Raw genomic sequence first — 19,779 nt, 5'->3', positions numbered from 1 at the left:
AACTCTTATAAAAAGGGCTTTATTGTATTTTTATGGCTTATTACATACCTTGTAACAGTCATTTTGTTAAATGTGAATGTCAGTTTGATTTTCGGTCCCTTTTTTCCTGGCTATTTACAAGCTTTGTAAGAATCGTTCCTTAATTAAGTCTAAACATAGTTTTATATAAATGGATTCCTGGAAATAAAACGTTCAGACTTAAGAAATGATTGTTACAGAGACTGTAACAGGCTGTAAAAAAAGAATGCCACTTTAAACAAAGATTTCTCATTTTAATTAAAAAGATAATCATCAGAACATTCCTACACTTAACAGAACCATTTAAAGAAGCTTCTTTGAGGAAAAAAATACATTGAGTGTCTTATTCAGGCTTCCATCATATAATCTATAATATATCTGGATCCATGTTTCAGTTGACTTGACAGAATCCTTATGTACTAAACCTACAGTTTAAAGATACAGTGAAGGAGAACAGGTCTGAGGGCTACAGATTTAGCTTAGTGCTGGAGCACATGCCTAATGAGCACAGCTCTAGGTTCTCATCCCAATATTGAAGAAAAAAAGACTAGCATGTCCAAATGAGGTAAGCGTCATTTCTATCATTTCTAGTTCTTTCTGAATATAAATATTGTCAAAAGATTGTGAGTATTTTCTCCATGAGGTACTGTCAAGATACATTTAAGAACATCTCTAATACAGCCAGGGACAGTGACACACACCTTTAATCCCAGCACTGGGAAGACAGGCAGGAGAATTTCTGTGAGTTCAAGGCCAGCCTGGTCTACAGTGAGTTCCAGCACAGTCAGAGCTGCGTAATACGACCTGATTTCAAACAAACAAACAACAAAACCTTTAATCCATTTTAGGGCAGGTGTGGTAGTGTGTACTTTTAAACCCAGGGTTTGGAAGGAAGAGTAGAGATAAGAAAACTGCCAGGCAAGCAGAGACAGGAGGATCACCAGGCTGGTCTAGCTGGCAAGATTCACACTAGCCATGACTATAAAGCAAGACTCTTCTCTCTAAAACATACTTTTTGAACATGAAATAAAAATAATTTTTTAAAAGATCATATTTAGAAGACTTATACAAAGTCAAAGGTGATACAGATATCTATATAAAAAGTTTCTACTTCAAAATTCCAATAGAAGTTGAACTCATCCATTGCAGTTTCTTCTTTCTCCTCCTTGCCCCATCCCCACACCCACAGTTGTTCTGGTTGAGATAGGATCTCATTTTATAGCTCTAGATAGCCTGGAACTTGCTACATAGAGCCTTCTGTCTCCTGGGCACTGGGATTAAAAGTGTGCACCATCACACCCTGTGCATTGTGGTTTTCTAAATCTCATGCCTAAATGGCTAAAGGTTAAAAAAAATTAATTTTTTTAAAGAAAGAAAAGAAAAAGAAAAAAAGCTGTTAAGAGACTGGATTTGAAGAAACAGGATGCTTTTCAATTGATTCATTTGACTTTTAAATTGTCTATTTTTAACTCAAATTGTGCCAAATTTGTTACAGTTGGACAACATTCTAAGAGAGTAAAAAGCAGCTCATAATTAACTATCATTATAATTAACTCCAACTTGAAAAAGATACACCAAATGTTCTACTTAAGTCACCTTTTCAAAATTACACAAAAGCTAAGCTTGAATACCACCACCCGATAATCTATTTCTACAGCAATATATTACTGAAAACTGCTTCAGAGTAGCTTCTACTCTCCCATGGAAACAAGTCATAATGAGGAGGCTATTTCCTAACTGACTTGGTAGCAAAGAAAGGACTGGCGTAAGGAACACCATCAAAATAGACTCAGTAACTGTAAAGCTCTGCAATCATTCAAAAAGGAAATTATGCACCAGTTTCATAAAATGGGAGTAACACACCAATGATAGCAGGCATGCACTCAGACTGTACAAGCATAATTCTTCCATCCTCACTCATTCAACAAGCTTAAAACAACTAAAATAAACACTAAACATTTAATCACCCATCACTTAGTTTTGCTCTCTATCATAGAAACTGCTGCTTGGGATGAGTTACACAAAAGGGAGATGAGGTGGAAGTAAGTATATTACTCAAGAGAAAGGCTGCCTCAACTTTTTGAATTAGTTCCCCAAATAAGCAAGTTTTTCAAGGTCATGCCCTGCACGACCTAGACAGGTAAATATTGACCATCTTGCTCAAGATCACCACTGTAAAATGGGAATGGAAACACATGCCTGATTCCAGCACTCAACAATAAAGCAGGACAGGGCTGCTGTGAGCTCAAAGCCAACCTGACCACTTACGGAAACTCTTAAAATAAACACATATAGAGCCACAAATACTCAAACTAAGAACCAAAGACACTACGAAAAAACTTCAGTAGCTTTCTCTCATCCTCAGTGTCATGGCTTTCCGTATTGAAACTCCATATACAAGTCTGAAGTTTACCTTACACATCCTTGAAAGATCATGAACATTCAATAACATAAACTCTTTAAAAATATTTTTTGACACATACCTGTAATCCCACCATCTGGGAGGCTGAGATAGGACAGTGAGCTCGAGGCCAGCCTGAGCTACTACCAAGACCATGTCTCAAATTACAATAACAAAATTGCATAAAGTCTATGAGCACAGTGATGCATACCTTTCTATTTTGAACCCAGCACTCCAGAGGCAGAGGCACTGAACCTCTGTGAATTTAAGGCCAGCATGGTCTACATAGGGAGTTCCAGGACAGCCAGGGCTAGAGAGAGAGAGACCTTGTCTCAAAAATATATAAATAAATAAATATGATTATTTCATGGATTATAAAACTCAACAGTGTTAAGATCTCTGTCCTAAACCCAGTGTGGTGGTACAGATCTACAATCTCAATATTTGGAAGGGAGAGGACCAGGAGTTCAATGTCATCCTCAGCTACATATCAAGTTTGGCTACACTGCAAGTCAATGCCAGCTTGAGCTACAGGAAATGCTATCTCAAAAACAAAACAGACAAATCTCAATTCCAGGAAAGAGCTGGAGCATGTGAGAGTGGGGGCCTGAGGACAGCAGGAGTTGTTGGTGGGGACTAAGTGAGACCTCAGGAGGAGACTAGGGCACGACAGATGCAGTAGTGACAATAGGGACTTTGGGAGACTAAGAATTGCTTCCTCATCTTCTCTAAAAGACAAATGCAGGCATTAGCATGACATTAGGAGTGGGCTACTCTGCCAACATACCTTCTAGGCTCTATCTATATCTTCTAGTGGAAAATACATTAATGGGCAGGTACAGTAAGCTAATGTTCTTCTGTAACAACATTAGAAGTAATGTTTGAAACTTCAGCACACTGATCATGTAACTGAAACCAAATTTTTCCTTGTTCAGTTTGTTTTCTTTGGAGGAAGATGTTTGTTGGTTTTGGTTTGGGTTGTGTTTGAAATGGGGTCTCATGTAGCATAGGCTGGCACACTGAAATGACTGTGTAGCCAAGGTTAGCCTGGTCAAACACTGGGATTACAGGCATATACCACACTATACCTGGCTCTTTGCTTTTTTTTTTTTTTGGTTTTTCGAGATAGGGTTTCTCTGTGTAGCTTTGTGTGCCTTTCCTGGAACTCACTTGGTAGCCCAGGCTAGCCTTGAACTCACAGAGATCCACCTGGCTCTGCCTCCCGAGTGCTGGGATGAAAGGCGTGCGCCACCACCGCCCCGGCTGGGTCTTTGCTTTTTAAGATAAAGTCTTAGGCTGAAGAGATGGCTCAGTAGTTATGAGCACTTGCTAAACAACCTAGAAAACCTGAGTTAGGATCATCTCTACACCCACATAACAAACTGGAAGTGGTCTCACAGGAGTCTATAGCCCTAGTGCTGAGCAGGGTGTGTAGACAGGATTGCTAGAGTTTGCTGGCTGTCAGCATAGGCAAAAAAGGGAGATTCAGATTTAGAGAGAGATTCTACCTCAAAAGAATAAGACAGTGATAGAGAAGAATAACTGACACCCTCCTCCAATTGCTATGTGTGTACCCACTCATCCACATTTCCAGACAATGGGGTGTGTGTGTGTGCTTGCATACGTGTGTGTACTTCATTCTTTATCCTAGGCTGGGCTAGACTTAATTATGTATCACACACTGGTCTTAAATTTGCAACAATTCACCTGTCTGAGCATCTTGAATGCTGGGATTACAGGTGTAAACCACCATACCCAGCTTAGCCCATCACTTTCAAAAGTCCCATAGTCATGTCAAGGAAAAGCTAAGGAACCATTTCCAGACTGAACGAGACTAAAGAGTGAGAACGATTTTACTCAATCTTTCTTTGTTCAGAGGGTGAGGAATGGGTCTCACTTTATAGCTCAGAATGATCTCAAACCCACTAGATATACACCAATATGACCTCTGACCTCAAACCTGCAGTCCTCTTGCTTTCGCCTCCTGAGGGCTGGATTAAAAGTGAACACCAAGCTGGGCAGTGGTGACACACACCTTTAATCCTGGCACTCAGGAAGTAGGGGCAGATGGATCTCTGTGAGTTTGAGGCCAGCATAGTCTACACAGTGAGTTCCAGGACAGGCTCCAAAGCTACAGAGAAACCTTGTCTCAACACCCACCCACCCCAAAAAAGGTGTGCACCATTAAGCTAGATGTCACAGACCTCAAGATTAAAGTGGCAAAGGCAAAGGAATTCTGAATTTGAGGCCAGCCTGGTCTACAGCATTCCACGATAGCCAAGGCTATACAAAGAAAACCTGGCTTGAAAAACAAAAGTTGTGTATCATCATACTTGGTTGGATTGGAACTTTTTGTTATAAAGCCCATTACTGGAATGGGCAGAGTATGAATAAGGTCTGAAGACCAAATCTGTATTTGTACTGCATCATGTTCATTTCCAACGACTTAATGTGCATGTTGTATATCTGTGTATGAGTCCCTCTGTGTGTGTGTGTGGGGGGGGGGGGGGGTGTGTGTGTGTGTGCGCGCGCCATGACTTATGTGGGGTTCAAAGCACAATTCTGGGTGTCAGGCCTCACCCTCCATCTTGCTCAAGATAGGGTCTCTTGTTTACTGCTGGGAACAACAGTATCTTAGTTAGGGTTTCTATTGCTGTGAAGAAACACCATGACTGTGGCAACTCTTAAAAGAAGACATTTAATTGAATGGCTTACAGTTTCAGAGGTTTTAGTCCATTATTATCAAGGCAGGAAACATGATGGCATGCAGGCAGGCATGGTGCTGGAGCAGTCGCTAAGAGTCCTACATCTTGACATGCAGGCAACAGGAAGTGGTCTGAGACACTGGGCATGGTTTGAGGGTATATGAGACCTTAAAGCCCTCCTCCACAGTGACATACTTCCTTTAACAAAGCCACACCTTCTAATAGTGTCACTTCCTCTGGGGGCCATTTTCTTTGAAACCACCATAACCAGGCTGGCAATTTCATCTCTACTTACTATCTCCCTATACAGGCATCCTGGGACTACACACACTCATGCTATTTTATTGCATCTGGCTTTTATGTGGGTTCTGTAGACCCAAAGTCAGATAATCAGGTTTGTCTGGATAGCCTTTTATCCACTGAGCTATCTCCTCAGGCCAATTTCTAAATTTGATGTTTAGAGTTATACAATATTTTTACTTGTAGAAAATGCATATTACAGTGTTTAGTGATAAGGAGACAATTCACACTCCATGTTTCAGGGAGAAATGACATGTAACTGAAACTCACTTAAAATGTTAACAGAAGCTAGATGCAGTAGTACACATCTGTAATTCCAACTACTTAAAAGGCTAAGGTAGGAAGATGGTGAGTTCCAGCCCACCCTGGACAACAAAGCACACTCATGCACAATTGTACACAATCACACATGTGCACATATACATACCAATTAAGTTAACTATCTTCTATTGGAAAAGACTGATTTACTTTTCAATGGCTGACATAATAAATACCACATACTTAGTAGCTTACTTCTGTAGGCAGACATCTGAAATGGGTCTGAGTAGCCTGAAAGACAGGTATTCCTGGAGCTATATCCAATTCCATTCCAGAGGCCTTCACCTGCCCGTATTCCAGCTTCTAAATCTCATATTCTCTGAATCAGGGCTCTCTCCCTCATCTTCTAAGCCAACGCAGGTAGAATGTTCATGAAGCAAAATTCTAACCTCTTCTGCCTCCCTCATACATGTTTAATTATTTTTTATTACTGCCTGTGTGGGCACTCATGACCTGGTACACATGTTGAGGTCAGAAGTCCTCCTCTCCTTCCATCTTGCTAAGGCAGGGCCTTCCTTTCTGCCAAGCTCAGTACTCCCATCTCACCATGAGTGCTGGAATTACAGATGGGGCCACCACATCCAGATTTTTAACATGGGTTTGTACACCAATTCCTCAGCCAATCCTGTTTCCACGAATCCTCAGACTGAAAGCCTCTGAGTCTTCACCCCTGAGGGTCTCAGTTGAACTGCTGCTTAGATCTTGTCTCCTCATGCCTTATATACCCTTCTCCATCCAGCCATGTCACTTCCTGGGATTAAAGGTGTATGTGTTTTCCAAACAAAGGCATGAGAACTCAAGTGCTGGGATTAAAGAAGGGCATGTGCCACCAATACCTTATGCTGTTACCAGTGTGGACTTGAACTCAGAGATCCAAACAATCATTACCTCCCAAGTGATAGGATTAAAGGTGTGTGCCACCATTGTCTGGCCTCTTATGTTTAACCTAGTGGCTGGCTCTGTCCTCTGATCCCCAGATAAGTTTATTAGGGTACACAATATATCACCACATGGGTTCTAGGGATGGGATACTGAATTCAGGTCATCAACCTTACATATCAAGTGGTTTTTTTTTACCCACTGGGGCTCCATGGTATATATTTGAGGACCCTTGTAAATGAATGAAATCTAAACCAGAGAGTCTAGGACAAACCCCCTACCTAAAAGTCAAATTATTAGTAACCTAAATAAAATTTTTAAAAGGAAGCAAAAGAATTGGATATCTCTGCCTGCTTCAGTGTGAAGATGGACATTACCTAATTGAAAAATGTTTACACTTTCCTTTGTTCTGTGGTTACAGCCTTCATATTTGGGGGAAGGGCCATTAAAATACTTTCTTTTGTGAGTTCCAGGCCAGCCTGGTCTACAGAGCTAGTGCAGGACAGGCTCCAACGCTACAGAGAAACCCTGTCTCGAAAAAAATTTTTTTTTTTTTTTTTAAATGATAGAGCTAATGGCGGTCATTCTTTTACTTGTTGTTTAGTTATTCATTTTGCTGTAAGGGAACAGAACCTAAGGTATCACTCATACAAGGCAAATGCTCTATTGCAAAGCTATATCCCCATTATTCATTCTTTTTACATATTAATGTGTAGAAAGAGAAAAACTGCTGACCTGTGAACTCTGTAGGCAGTACAAAAATCTTCTGATATTTATTGATCCTTCAAGTGAAAAACCTGAAAACAAAACATTCTGTTCCTAAAAAATACCAAAAATATGACAAAGGGAGGATTTGTATTTTGCAAAAACAGAACAAATCTGTTAAGACAAAAGCAAACAATCCAAAAGAAAAAAAAAAAAGCCCAAGACAAACAGACACTCCATTAAAGCCTAAACAGCCAATGAACCTAGAAAGGTGCTTATTTACATCTAAGGAATGGCAAATTAAAATAGCACAACAAGACCATTCATTCACCTACTAGACTAGCTACAATGAAAAACACCTTTAATCTCAGCACACCTGAGGAAGAGGCAGGCTCTACAGAGTTCCAAAACAACCAGAGCTACACAGAGAAACCCTGTGGAGGTGGGGTGGGGTGTGGACCCCACAATGTCAGTGATTATTCCAAGAATATACAACAACTAGAACACTGGGAAAGGTTATGAGAAACAGAGCTTAGGCCTGGAGTTACACACCTATAATCCAAGCACCTGGACACTGAAAGCAAGATAGAAAGTTCAAGGCCAGCCTTGGCTACATAGTGAGTTCTAGACTAGCCTGGATTACACACCAAGACAGTCTGGCCAAGTATGGTGGGCAAAAGCCTTTAATCCCAGCACTCAGGACGCAGAAGAAATACAATCTGTCAACTCAAGCCAACCAAGGCTTACATAATGAAACCCGGTCTTTCAAAAAAGAAAAAACAAACGAACAAACAAAGCCTGGAAAGAAAAAGGTAGCATGCATGTTCTCAAATAAAATTTTTATTATTTTATTTTTACTGAAAATAGATCCTCAGTCTGTCGGTGGTGGCACAAACCTTTAATCCCAGCACTCGGAAGGCAGAAACAGGTGAATCTCTGTGAGTTCAAGGAGTTCCAGGACAGCCAGGATTCTTCTATCATACAATACATCCTGACCAGTTTCCCCTCACCCTACTCCTCCCAGCTCTTCCCCAGATCCTGTTTCCTCTTCAGAAAAGAACAGTCCTCTAAGAGAAGATGACAGCCACACAGGATAAACCGAGGCACAAAACACACACACACACACACACACACACACACACACACACACACACACACACACGGAAAAAGGAAGGAGGGAAGGAGGGAAGAAGGGCAGCAGGAGCCACATGCCCGAAATCTCTGTACTTTTGAAGGAGACTCGGGGGATCAAGAGTTCAAGGACAGCTGGGCAGTGGTGGCATTTGCCTTTAATCCCAGCACTAGGGAGGCAGAGGCAGATGGATCTCTGAGTTCAAGGCCAGCCTGGTCTACAGAGCCAGTTCCAGGGCTGCCAAGGCTACACAGGGAATCCCTGTCTTGAAACCCCCCTCAAAAAAAAAAAAAAAAAAGAGTTCAAGGACATTCTCAACCATAAATTGAGTTTGAGGCTAGCCTGGGTTACACAACACCTTAAAAAATAAAAATAAACAGCAAGTGGGTAAAGGTACTTGCTGCCAAATCTAAGAAAAGGGGGAAGGGAAAGAGGCAAAAGGAGGGCTTAAAAATCTTAAATCTAAATATCAAAGTGGAAGATGTAGCTCAGTGGTAGAGCACTTGTCTAACGCATATAAGTGTCTAGGTTTGAGTTCCTGCACTGGAGAAAGAGATAAGACAGACAGACTGACTGAATGACTGAGAGAGAGAAAATTAAAACTTAAAAACTAAATAAAGATACCAAGTGGCTGGAGAGATAGCTTACTTACAAAACAAACAAAAAAAAAACAAAAAATCAAAACAACAAAACAAAACAAAACCCAAAACATGCTGCTCTGCCAGAGGATTCTGATTCAGTTCCCAGCACCTATGTCAGGTGGTCTCACAACTGCCTTTATCTCCAGTTCCAGGGAATACAACACCCTCTTTTGGTCTCCACAAGAGCTGCAAACAAGTGGTGCACATAAATAAATACACTCAGGCACATACACACAAAATAAATACATCTTTTAAAATGCTGGGGCTCTAATTCAATGGTGAACATTTGCCTAGCATGCATGAGGCCCTAGGTTAAATCCCCAAGAACTACAAAAAGAAAAAACAATTAAAAATTATCAAAGGAAGAAACATATTCTTTTTTTTTTCTTTTTTTTTTTTTTGAGCTGAGGATCGAACCCAGGGCCTTGCACTTGCCTAAGCTAAATCCCCAACCCTGAAACATATTCTTAATATAGTAGATTACTGTGCAAATTATTCCTTCCTTTACTTTATTTATGTCTATCATGTGCCTGGCTTTAGTCAATGATATTTAGCAGTTATTATACACATGCCATGACTGAAAGGCACTTGATCAACTAATCTCACTGCCATTGTTATGACTGAGAAGGGCTTTCTTTAGCAAGTCCTTGCCTCTTCCTTCTGAATCCCAAAATACGCAGTCACCCAATTAAGCCCATCTAGACCAAAAAGGAACCCCTCCCAAAAGCTCACAAGTTTATGGTAACATCCATTGCATGTTAATGTAGCAGGAATAATCTTAAAGGTTCTTATTAATAAAATCAAACCTGAGGTCAGTTATTGGGGTGAATGCTGGAAGATCAGAGAAACAGAACAAGCCACAGCTATCTCACCTTGCTAGTTCCTCAGGTGATCCTGTTTCCTCAGACTGCAAGCTTCTGAGTCCTCATCCAAATGGATCTCAGCTGAACTGTGCTGCTCAAAGCCTAAAAGCTTAAACAGCCAAATGCTTCTAGTTTCTGGTCCTCACGCCTTAAATATCTTTCTACTTTCTGCCGTCACTCCCTGGGATTAAAGGCTTGCTTTCTGAGATTAAAGGTGTGATTCACCAGCCTGGCTGTTTCTAATGTGGCCTTGAACTCAGAGATCCGCCTGGCTCTGCCTCCCAAGTGCTGGGATTAAAGGCCTGTGCTACCACTGCCTAACCTCAATGTTTAAAATTGTGACCATCCTGTTCTCTGACCCCAGATAAGTTTATTAGCCTGCACAATATTTCAGGGAACACAATACCACCACATGTTAAACATGTTTTTTATTAAATAGCAATAACTGGAGCTGGGGATGTAGTAGTTGCTGGAGTGTTTGCCTAGGGTGACAAAAGCCTGGGTTTTTATCTCAGTACTTTGTAAAGTATGCATAGTGGCACATGCCTATGACGCTGTGGTGATATTTTATTTGTATGTTAATAAAATTTTCCTGGAGATCAGAGGAAATAGCAAGCCATACACAAAAGTCAGGCAGTGGTAGCACATACCCTTAATCACTTGGCAGGCAGGGTCTCTGTGTGTTCAAGGACACACTAGGAAACAGCCAAGCTCACGTGATGACACACACCTCTAATCCCAGTACCAACCAGACTGTCTTTGCAGACAGGCAGTGACAAGGAAGTGAGGTAGCTGGGCTAAGAGCCAATGAGAAGACAGAACAACAAGGCAATAAACCATGGTTAGACAGGAAGTAACTCACTTTTGGTAGCTGCAAAGCTGGAGAGGTAAGGTTGGTTGGTAGCTATTCCTATTTCCCTGATTGCTAAGACTTTCACCCCTATATGAAAGTTTTATATTGGCTGCATGTTTCACTCAGAAGGCACAGACAGCAGGATCAGAACTGTAAGCTAATCCTCAGCAGCAAGTCTAAAGCTTTCCTGAGATACACGAGACCCTGTTTCAAAGGAAAATGAATCATAGCAAGTGCTGATATGACACTGTGTCAACTGTAATGTTTCAGATTCTCACTGGTAATTCAAATGATCAGAAAACAACACCTGTAAGTCCAGATAGTAACTATTCCACTCAGGCTACCACCTAACCAACAAGAAAACATGCAAGGTGGGCTAGAAGACATGGCTCAGTGGTTAGGAGTATGTACGGTGTTCTTCTGGGAAAGGTGTTTAGAGGCACTCAGATAGTCCATAGTAGGTTTTCCTATAATACCACCTCTAACGAAACTAGACTGTCTTGAACTCTTGTCAATAGGATAGGCTACCTTTATACCAAGACGGCTGGCTAAGCACCAAAATCTGCATGCAGTGTGTGCCCAGACTTCTAGGGGTTCCTGCTGTGAGACCTAAAGTTCTTATGAGAGTGTCTAAACCAGGGCGTCAGCAGGGCCTACATGTGTGTGCTGTGTCCATGACAGGATCAAAAGGGCTTTCCTTCCTGAGGAGCAGAAAAGTGCTGTGAAAGTGTTGAGGGCACCAGCAAAGAGTCAGAAAGGGAAATAAATATGGAGCTTTTTAAAGTAATAAATGTCAAGACTCAGTCTATGGGGGTGGGAGGTGGGTACTGCTCTCATAGAGGACAAGAATTTGGTTCCCAGACACCGGACAGCTCACAACTGCCTGTAACTCCAGTCAGGTATGGCTGTACCACCTCAGAATCCCAGTTCTAGGGTAGGACAGAGGTAAGAGAATTGTTTGGACTTGGACTGACAGCCTAAATTAAAAATGGCAAGCTCTAGGTTCAGAGAGACCTGTTTAACAGGAAGAAGGTAAAGAATGATAATAGTCCTCCTCTGGCCCCCTCTTTGCATGCGCACGCGTGCGCACACACGTACACTGTGAGGGTCTGAGTCAGGCTGCCTAGATTTGACCTTGGATTCCTTGTCATCACAGTAACTTTGAACAAGTTATTTAATCACTTTGGAATCAGTTTCCTTGTGTAAAAAATGGCAGTACTGAATCTGCCTGACTGGGTTATTGGGAGAATGAACTGAAATAATATACTAAGATGAAAGTGCCTCAGAGATCAACCATATTCTTAGTTCAACATGAATTCATTTACCTATGTTACTTTTGTTATCTGACCCATGTGTAAAGATGTTCTCTACTGGGCTTTGTCAAGTTAAAGGGAATATGCATCAGGCTCCTCTACCCAGAGATCCCAAAGCACAGGGTGGCCAGCAGGGAAACTGGTTTCAGCACGCCAAAACTCACCTGTTAAGGATAAGGAGGTCTTGTTTGGGTCCTGGGGACTCAGCTCTAGTTTTTACATTTCTTTTCACTGACTTAGCTATTATTAAGTTGTTAAAACTTCAGTAAACATTTTCTATTTCACCTTCAATAGATTTTCATATGTAGAAAGGACTTCTGTGCATACAGTATCCCAAGAAAACAGATAAGATTGTAAAGTACTTTGGTATTACAAAAACTCTGGGGGAATCTGTTGTTGTGTTTACAGAGTTAGGTATCAAACCCAGAGCTTTCTACATGCTAAGCAATCTATCTGCCTGGAGCCATATTCCAAAGCACAAAGATATTTCCTTCTTCATACTCAGACTTTTGTTGGAGTACTACTGACAAAAAGGTTTTATTCACAGATGACCAAGATCTTGCATAATGTCCTGTCTCCCTTTAGCAGAAAAAGACTCTTAGCTGCTCCCTTCCCTTCAGTTGAACACAGAACTGACAAGTGGTCTCCTCTGAAAGTTGAATGATTTGGCAATAAAAAAAAAAAATTCCTAATAACTATTCAAAATAATTTTTTTTTTTTTTTTTTTTTAGATTAGTGGCTGTGGAGCCCCCATGGGACTGGACTAGGCCCTCTGGATACAGAAGAAAATTGTTTGGCTCGAACTATTTGGGGGACACCCAGGCAGGGGGATCGGGATCCATCCCTGGTACATAGACAGGCTTTTGGGAATCTGGTGCCTGTGGTGTGATGCCTTGTGCAGCCTTGGTGCAGTGGGAAGGGGGTTGGACCTGCCTAGGCTCAGTGTGCCGGACTCTGCTGACTCCCAATTTTAGACCTTAATTTGGGGGATGTAGGGTGGCTTGGGAGGGAGGGCTGGGAGATGAGATCTATGGGTGGTATGTAGAATGAGTAGAAAATTTCTTAATAAGAAAAATGAAAAAGAAAAAAAATCCTATTCAAAATAACTTTTTTTTTTTTTTTTTTTTTTTTGGTTTGTTCGAGACAGGGTTTCTCTGTGTAGTTTTGGTTCCTGTCCTGGATCTCGCTCTGTAGACCAGACTGGCCTCGAACTCACAGAGATCTGCCTGGCTCTCTCTGCCCGGCTCAAAATACCATTTTTATTTTATATTTAATGACTCACTTTTTTCTCTTCACTATCTTCAGGCACCAGTGAGTAAACTCAGGACCTGACATGTTAGACAAGTGCTCTATGCAACCCTTCTTTGGAGTTTTTATTTTCAGACAAGATCTAAGTTCCCTACACTGGCCTGAACTCACTCTGTAATCCAAACTATCCTCCTACCTTAGACTCTCCTGCCTCAGCTTCCTGAAAAACCTACATTAACACCAGCCTGAACCACCAAGTGTGACTTAATAATTCACTTTCACTAATTTATTATAAACATCTATTACAAATATAAACTTAGGAGTTAGCAAAAAGAATTACCATTAAATACCAAATGTGGTTATCATATGTAATCCCAGCATTTGAAAAGTGTAGGCAAAAAGGCCAATTTCATGAGACTTGTTGGGTCACACTGCAGCTTCCATGAGGAGTTGTTTTGTTTTGGGTTTTCCAGGCGGGGTTTGTCTGTGTAACAGCCCTGGCTGTCCTGGAACTCACTTTGTAGACCAGGCTGGCCTCAAGGTCCGCCTGGCCCTGCTTCCCAAGAAATGGGATTAAGTCCTTCCCCCCCACACACACACCCCTTTTTTAAAATTTTACTCATTTTATTCTTTTCCTTTTTTTCTCTTGAATTTTATTTTATTTGGGAGGGGTGCAGGGGCGAAGGGCAGATGTGAAGGGATGGGAAATGAATAGGATCAAGATACATGACATGAAAAATAAATAGAATAAAAATTTTAAAAAAGAAAAAAGACCAATTCAAGGTCATCCTGATCTACAGACAGCTCAAGGACAGCCTGGATTACATGAGATTCTGTCAAACAAACAAACACACAAACAAAAAATGTTATAATTTCATATCCTGAAGGTAGGCAAGGTCCCAAATGCCTAAAGCTCCATCTAAGACACTGAAGCAGGATCACTTGAGTCCAAGAACTTGAGAGCATTCTGGACAATAAATACATGGAGATCCTGTCTCAGTAAACAAATAAGCCATAATAGGAAACAGATGCAGAGAACTGCCAAACAGAGCTGGTTTCAAATGTAAACTGCTCAGCCAGCAATTACTTTCACCAATTTAAAATCCATTGTAGAAATTCTTGAGATTTGCCAGGCGGTGGTAGCGCACACCTTTAATCCCAGCACTCAGAGGCAGAGGCAGAGGCAGAGGCAGAGGCAGAGGCAGGTGAATCTCTGAGTTCGAGGCCAGCCAGGTCTATAGAGCAAGTTCCAGGACAGCCAGGGCTACACCAGAAAAAAAAACATCAGAAAAGAAAAAAAAAATTGGAGATTTATTTGGCATGCATGGTAGCACATAATACAATACCAACACTCAGGAAGTGGAGGCAAGAAAGATCACTTGGGCTTAATTTAAGGCCAGCCTGAGCTATATATTGTGAGTTCCGGGCTACCTGGGCAAGACAGCAAGCACCTGTCTAAAACAAAAATGAAAACTCAAATACAATTTATCTTTGGATATTTTAAAAATCTGTTTCTCAAGTAAGTAAAGAAAGGCTGAGGCTAGGAAGATAGCTCAGTGGCTAACAGTGACTGCTGTGTAAGCCTGAGGATTGGGCATGGTGGTTCGGATCAAGTTTGGAATCTCAGGACTGGGGAGGTGGCAGCAGAAGGGTTCCCTTCCCCCCCCACACATCCAAAGCCATCCATCCTCACCTACTAGGCTAGGTGAGCCCCATGCTCCACAGAAACAAGATGGATAGCTCCTGAGGACTGACACCTGGGGCTGATCTCAGGCACACACACAAAATAAGGCTACTAAGCTGATCCCCTCTGCACACGGAGCTTGGACATCCACCTAGAATAGCATTTAAGGCAGCAGATGGCAGAAGATAGCCCCCAGGAATTCTTTCCTTCCTGTCCATTGATGCTAGTCTTCACATCAACAGGTAGAAGTCACTCCCCATGCCCACCAGCCCTGGTTTTAGATTAGCCTTGGCTGGACTCAACCATTATGACATTATTAAGCTTTCTTTTTTTATGTTTTCTTATCTTGAACTTCAAATCTAGCACGAGAGGACTGGGCAGCTCCTACTTCCTGCAATACTCCTCCTTGGAGCATAAGCCACCATACTTAAGGTTTGTACAAGGAAAAGCAGGCTTTGAGCCCTATCTTAACTGTAAGCCTCGCCTCAACCTCACGATGTCTCTGCCTCCTACATGTAAGGAATACAGGTATGTGTCATACTCAGCAATCTCTGCCTTTTTATGCTATTTTAGTTACTGGCTATTTAAAACAAAATGTCTTAAAATTATTTTTCCCCACTTGATCTTGGGACTGGTTGGAAACGAATCTGTTTATCTGATTTTTTAAACTAAGCACCAATGTATTCCTTAGTATATCTTTTTATTCCCCCCACAGTCCTCAGTGTCCATGTGGCCTAGCTCCTGTCCATCATTTTCACTTTGCAGCTCAGGCCCTCTTCTAGTCCTTATCATTTCTGGGGTTTTATACATTCATTGGCCAAAGAAAGGTTCCTAAGGACCTGTTAAAGCTAGATGAGACATCAGCACCCAGACTGCTTCATACAAACTACTGCTTTCTTCTCACCTATCTGCTTTCAGAAGTTAATCCGTTTACACTACTTTTTCTAAGTATCCTAGGGCAAGCTTTAAGTCTAAACCACGTATGAATGGTCTACTTGAAATTAGTAGTAGCATTAATAACAGTGAATGTGATAAGTAAATTCATGACAGTATTCCAGTCCATGTTGACATTATCAACAAATTTTACATAAAATTCTTTAAATTGAAGCTGGATGTGGGTGTATGCCTTTAATCCCAGCACTCAAGAGGCAGAGGCAGGCAGTTCTCTGTGAGTTCAAGGCTAGCCTGGTCTACATAGAGTTCCAGGACAGCCAAGGATACACAGAGAGACCCTGTATTAAAAAAACTGTACCAAAGTTGTTATTAGCAACTGAGAAGAAACACCAAAAAATTTCAGTTTGACTAAAAGAATAGCCCTTCCACTTTTACTATGCATTAATTACTTGATGCACACTCAAATGAAACACCTTCTCTATCTTGAGTTTGAACAGGCAGCCATGTTATAGTAGGGTAAATGGCACCAAGGGAAAGTCACAACTTACTCGGATTCATGCCAAGGCTGTAGCTGAGCTGAAAGAGGACATAAGTCTCCGTGCTCCGCTTCTTGTTGAGGGGGTGCTCTTAGCACCTCTCTTCCAGTTGGCCTTTTCTCAAAAAGCAGCCACAATAGCAAGGTCAAAAAGGAAAGTAACTAAAATTAAAGAAAAAAACTGGCTTCTCCCAGTGGCTGACTCAACATTTAATAATGTGTGGTGCCCTCAAAGCTGCAAGCTATTACTCGACTATCTCCAAGTGCTCTTGACTCAATCAAGAGGCCATTCTCAACACCTAACTCACTGGCATAAAGCAAAGGTAAAGTAGTTCAGAACATCCCTAGGCTGAGACTTACAGGGGAGTAAAAAAGGATGATCTCATAATGTCTCTTTGTGATCTCCAAGTCTCATTATTCCATATATCTAAGTGTCAGCTTTGTGCTGAGAGCCAACCCTCTACACTGGAAAACAAAACCGATCACTTTTCTGACTTCCATATTGAAACTGACTGAAGAAATAAAAGCAACTTTGACTTACTTCCATTCTCTCCCCCAAAATTCCAAGGTCTCTTTGCTGACATGCTTGCTTATTTGTAAACAGAGTCTCATGTAGCCCAGGCTGCCTTAACTTGCTGGTCTTCAACTCCAGATTCTTCTGCCTCCATATCTCAAACGCTAGGATTACAGACATGCACCATCACACTCGGCTTTCAGTTTGTTCACAGTCTTTGAAACAGGGTCTAATTCTGTACCCACGCTGGCCTTAAACTCATGGCAATACTCTTGCCTCAGTTTCTCCTCCTCTTTTCTTCTTCTTTCTTCTTCTTCCTCCTTTTCTTCTTCTTTTCCTCTTCCTCCTCCGCCTTTTTTTTTAGTATTTTTTGAGACAGGGTCTCACTATGGTTGACCTAGAACTCACTCTGTAGACCAGGCTGGCCTTGAACTGAGATCCACCTTGCCTCTGCCTCCCAAGTGATGGGATTAAAGACGTGGGCCACCTCACCCAAGCTGCTTCAGCTTCATAAGTGCTAGATTATAAAGTGTAAGCAACCATGCCCAGGCCGAGGGGTCTCTTAACATTTTATCTCAACATAAGACAGAAGTTCAAGAAATACCTTTAGGCTAAATAGAATTTTGTTAATGACAACCTTTAGGTGTTTCTGAAGGTACTAATACAAAAAAAAATGTAATGTATTTATTTTAAGTGTATGAATGTTTTGTCTGCATTTATGTCTGCGTAACACTTGTGAGCCTTCTGCTCACCGAAGGGTGGTGGATCCCTTGGGACTGGAATTACAAATCACTGTGAGCCACCATGTGAGTGCTGGGAATCAAGCCTTCACCCTCCAGGAGAGCAGCAATGCTCTGACCGTTGGGCCATCTCTCCAGCCCTCAAAATAAAAACTTAAATTTGACCAGCTTCTATAAATATGAATGAGGCAATTTAAAACCTAATTTTAACCGAATCAGTATCTATGTTTATCTAATTTGTTATGGCATTTTAGGCAAAGATGAAAAACAGCTATTCAAAAAAAGATGCTATTTGGAATGATGAGTTACAACTACTTCTGAAAAACCAAGACATAATTGCAAATAATACCAAAGTCCCTAAAACCACTTGTTAAGCTAAAACACCTATGCATCCCATCGTCTTTCGATGTAACCAGAGGCTGGTTTACACCTAGGATATACAAGAAGCATCAGATTAAAAGCATCAAATATCAACCTAACCGAGGTTGCTAAACACAAGCACAGCAAAGGAAAAGCCCCATACAAAGTTAAAGAAACAAGGCCTAAGGGGTTTAAACATAACCTCACAATGCAATCCCCACACTGTGCTTCAGCCTAAAACTCATGGGTGACCACTAACCCTGACTTATTTCCTACCTCCTTCCTTATCCTCTCTAGAATTTCTAATACCTCTTATCATTCTCCAAGGCCTTTCCACTCCCAGAAAGTAGAACAGCACCTAGCTTCCACCTTCTACTACCTCACCACTTCAGGCCTGTTTTGTTTTGCTTTCTCCTATTGGTTATTAAATTTGTCCCCATTTACCTGTACCTACATTTCTTTCACCACCTTGCCCTTACTACAAATAATTCTGCCTCCCGTGCAAAGCAGAGCGTGTATCTCCTTTTTGGTATTTGTAATTCTGGCTCACAGTCAACACTGCCTTTCTCCCCCAGGGACTGTCACCATAAGCCCCGAGTCCTTATCTTCCTAAATAAGGCCTCTCCTCCAGAGTTTGGCAACATTAGTTTGGCCAACTGGGATTCCACCCCTAGCCAAAGGCTGTCTTCCCAGCTCATTCTACAAAACTACTCGCCTCCCCCAGCCTGGGCTCTTCCCTCCTTCTCCGTTAAACCCATCAGTACCCAGCCCTGCCCAGTTTTCCCCGGCCCCCAGAGTCTCTGCCATGCCATTATCCTGGGCTCCTCACTATTCCCCACTCCAGAATGCACCTCCTCTCCCAGGCCTTACCCGTAACCCTGACACCGGGAAGGCGCCTGCCAGTGTCCACAGGCGTCTCTCGGCCCGGTTCCTGCGCTCTTCAGTAACTGTCCCCACGCCCCTCTCCCTCCTGGGCCCCGCGCGCCGCCAGGAGCCCCCACCTCCAAGGAGCTCCCACTGTCACTTGGCCTGTCTTCCACAAGATGGCGGAGCTGCTGCCCCCACCCCAGGGTCCCCTCTGCACCCCCCTGCCCTCTCCCCCGAGCTCCAGTCCAGTCCCTCCCTCCGCCTCGCCACTGGCCTTGGCCCCGGGTCCCGCTGCCCCCTCCCGCGGTGAGCGGGCGACCCAGGCCTGAGCTCGGCGACGCACCAACGCCGCCGCCTCCACCATTCCCCAGCCCGCACCATCTCCTCACCATAAACTTGAGCGCTTTCTCCTGCAGGACCGCCTCTGCCGGGTCCATAATCGCCCGGGCTACTGGGTCTGCTCTCCGCCGGGGCCGCCCCTTTCGTGCCAGGCCGCAGCCAACGCAGCGCCCGGATCCCGCCTCCTCTTCCTTCCCCCGCCCTCTCTTACCTCCTGGCACGGGCGGGGGGGAGGGCGGAGGGTGCTGAGGCGGACTCGCGGCTCGGCGCGTGCGCGCTCCGCTTCCTCACGGGACTTGTAGTTCTGGAGGCTTGTGCGGCAAGGGGCGAGAACACGCGGCGAACAGCAACTCCCGCGGGTCACTGCGTAGAGTTGCGGCTGTGTGCAAGCCGAATTTAGAGCACTCGAGAGCCAGGAGGGGAAGTCGGCTGACGGGAGTTGTAGTTTCCAGCCTTTAAGAAGGCGAAGC

At 42.7% G+C, this 19,779-nt stretch overlaps 1 protein-coding gene across 6 annotated transcripts in view; it reads right to left on the bottom strand.

The window, feature by feature from the left end:
• The window catches only part of Btrc (beta-transducin repeat containing E3 ubiquitin protein ligase), a 181,437-nt gene extending 161,909 nt beyond the window's left edge, over positions 1-19,528 (bottom strand). For 4 of the 6 annotated variants that reach the window (XM_036170789.1, XM_036170819.1, XM_036170810.1 and 1 more), the window contains exon 1: positions 19,360-19,507. In XM_036170789.1, coding sequence (XP_036026682.1) covers positions 19,360-19,407 — 48 coding nt within the window. In that variant the 5' untranslated portion in view covers positions 19,408-19,507. Of the gene's footprint in view, positions 1-18,973; positions 18,993-19,359 lie in introns of those variants that run through there. The other 2 variants (XM_036170838.1, XM_036170829.1) reach the window with 2 other exon arrangements.
• Positions 19,529-19,779: the final 251 nt, after the last annotated feature.

Source organism: Onychomys torridus, chromosome 1 (genome assembly GCF_903995425.1).
Source record: "Onychomys torridus chromosome 1, mOncTor1.1, whole genome shotgun sequence".
In the NCBI taxonomy this organism is placed as follows: Eukaryota; Metazoa; Chordata; class Mammalia; order Rodentia; family Cricetidae; genus Onychomys; species Onychomys torridus.
Note: the sequence above shows the minus strand (reverse complement) of the source record. Positions and strands in the feature narration are given on the sequence as shown.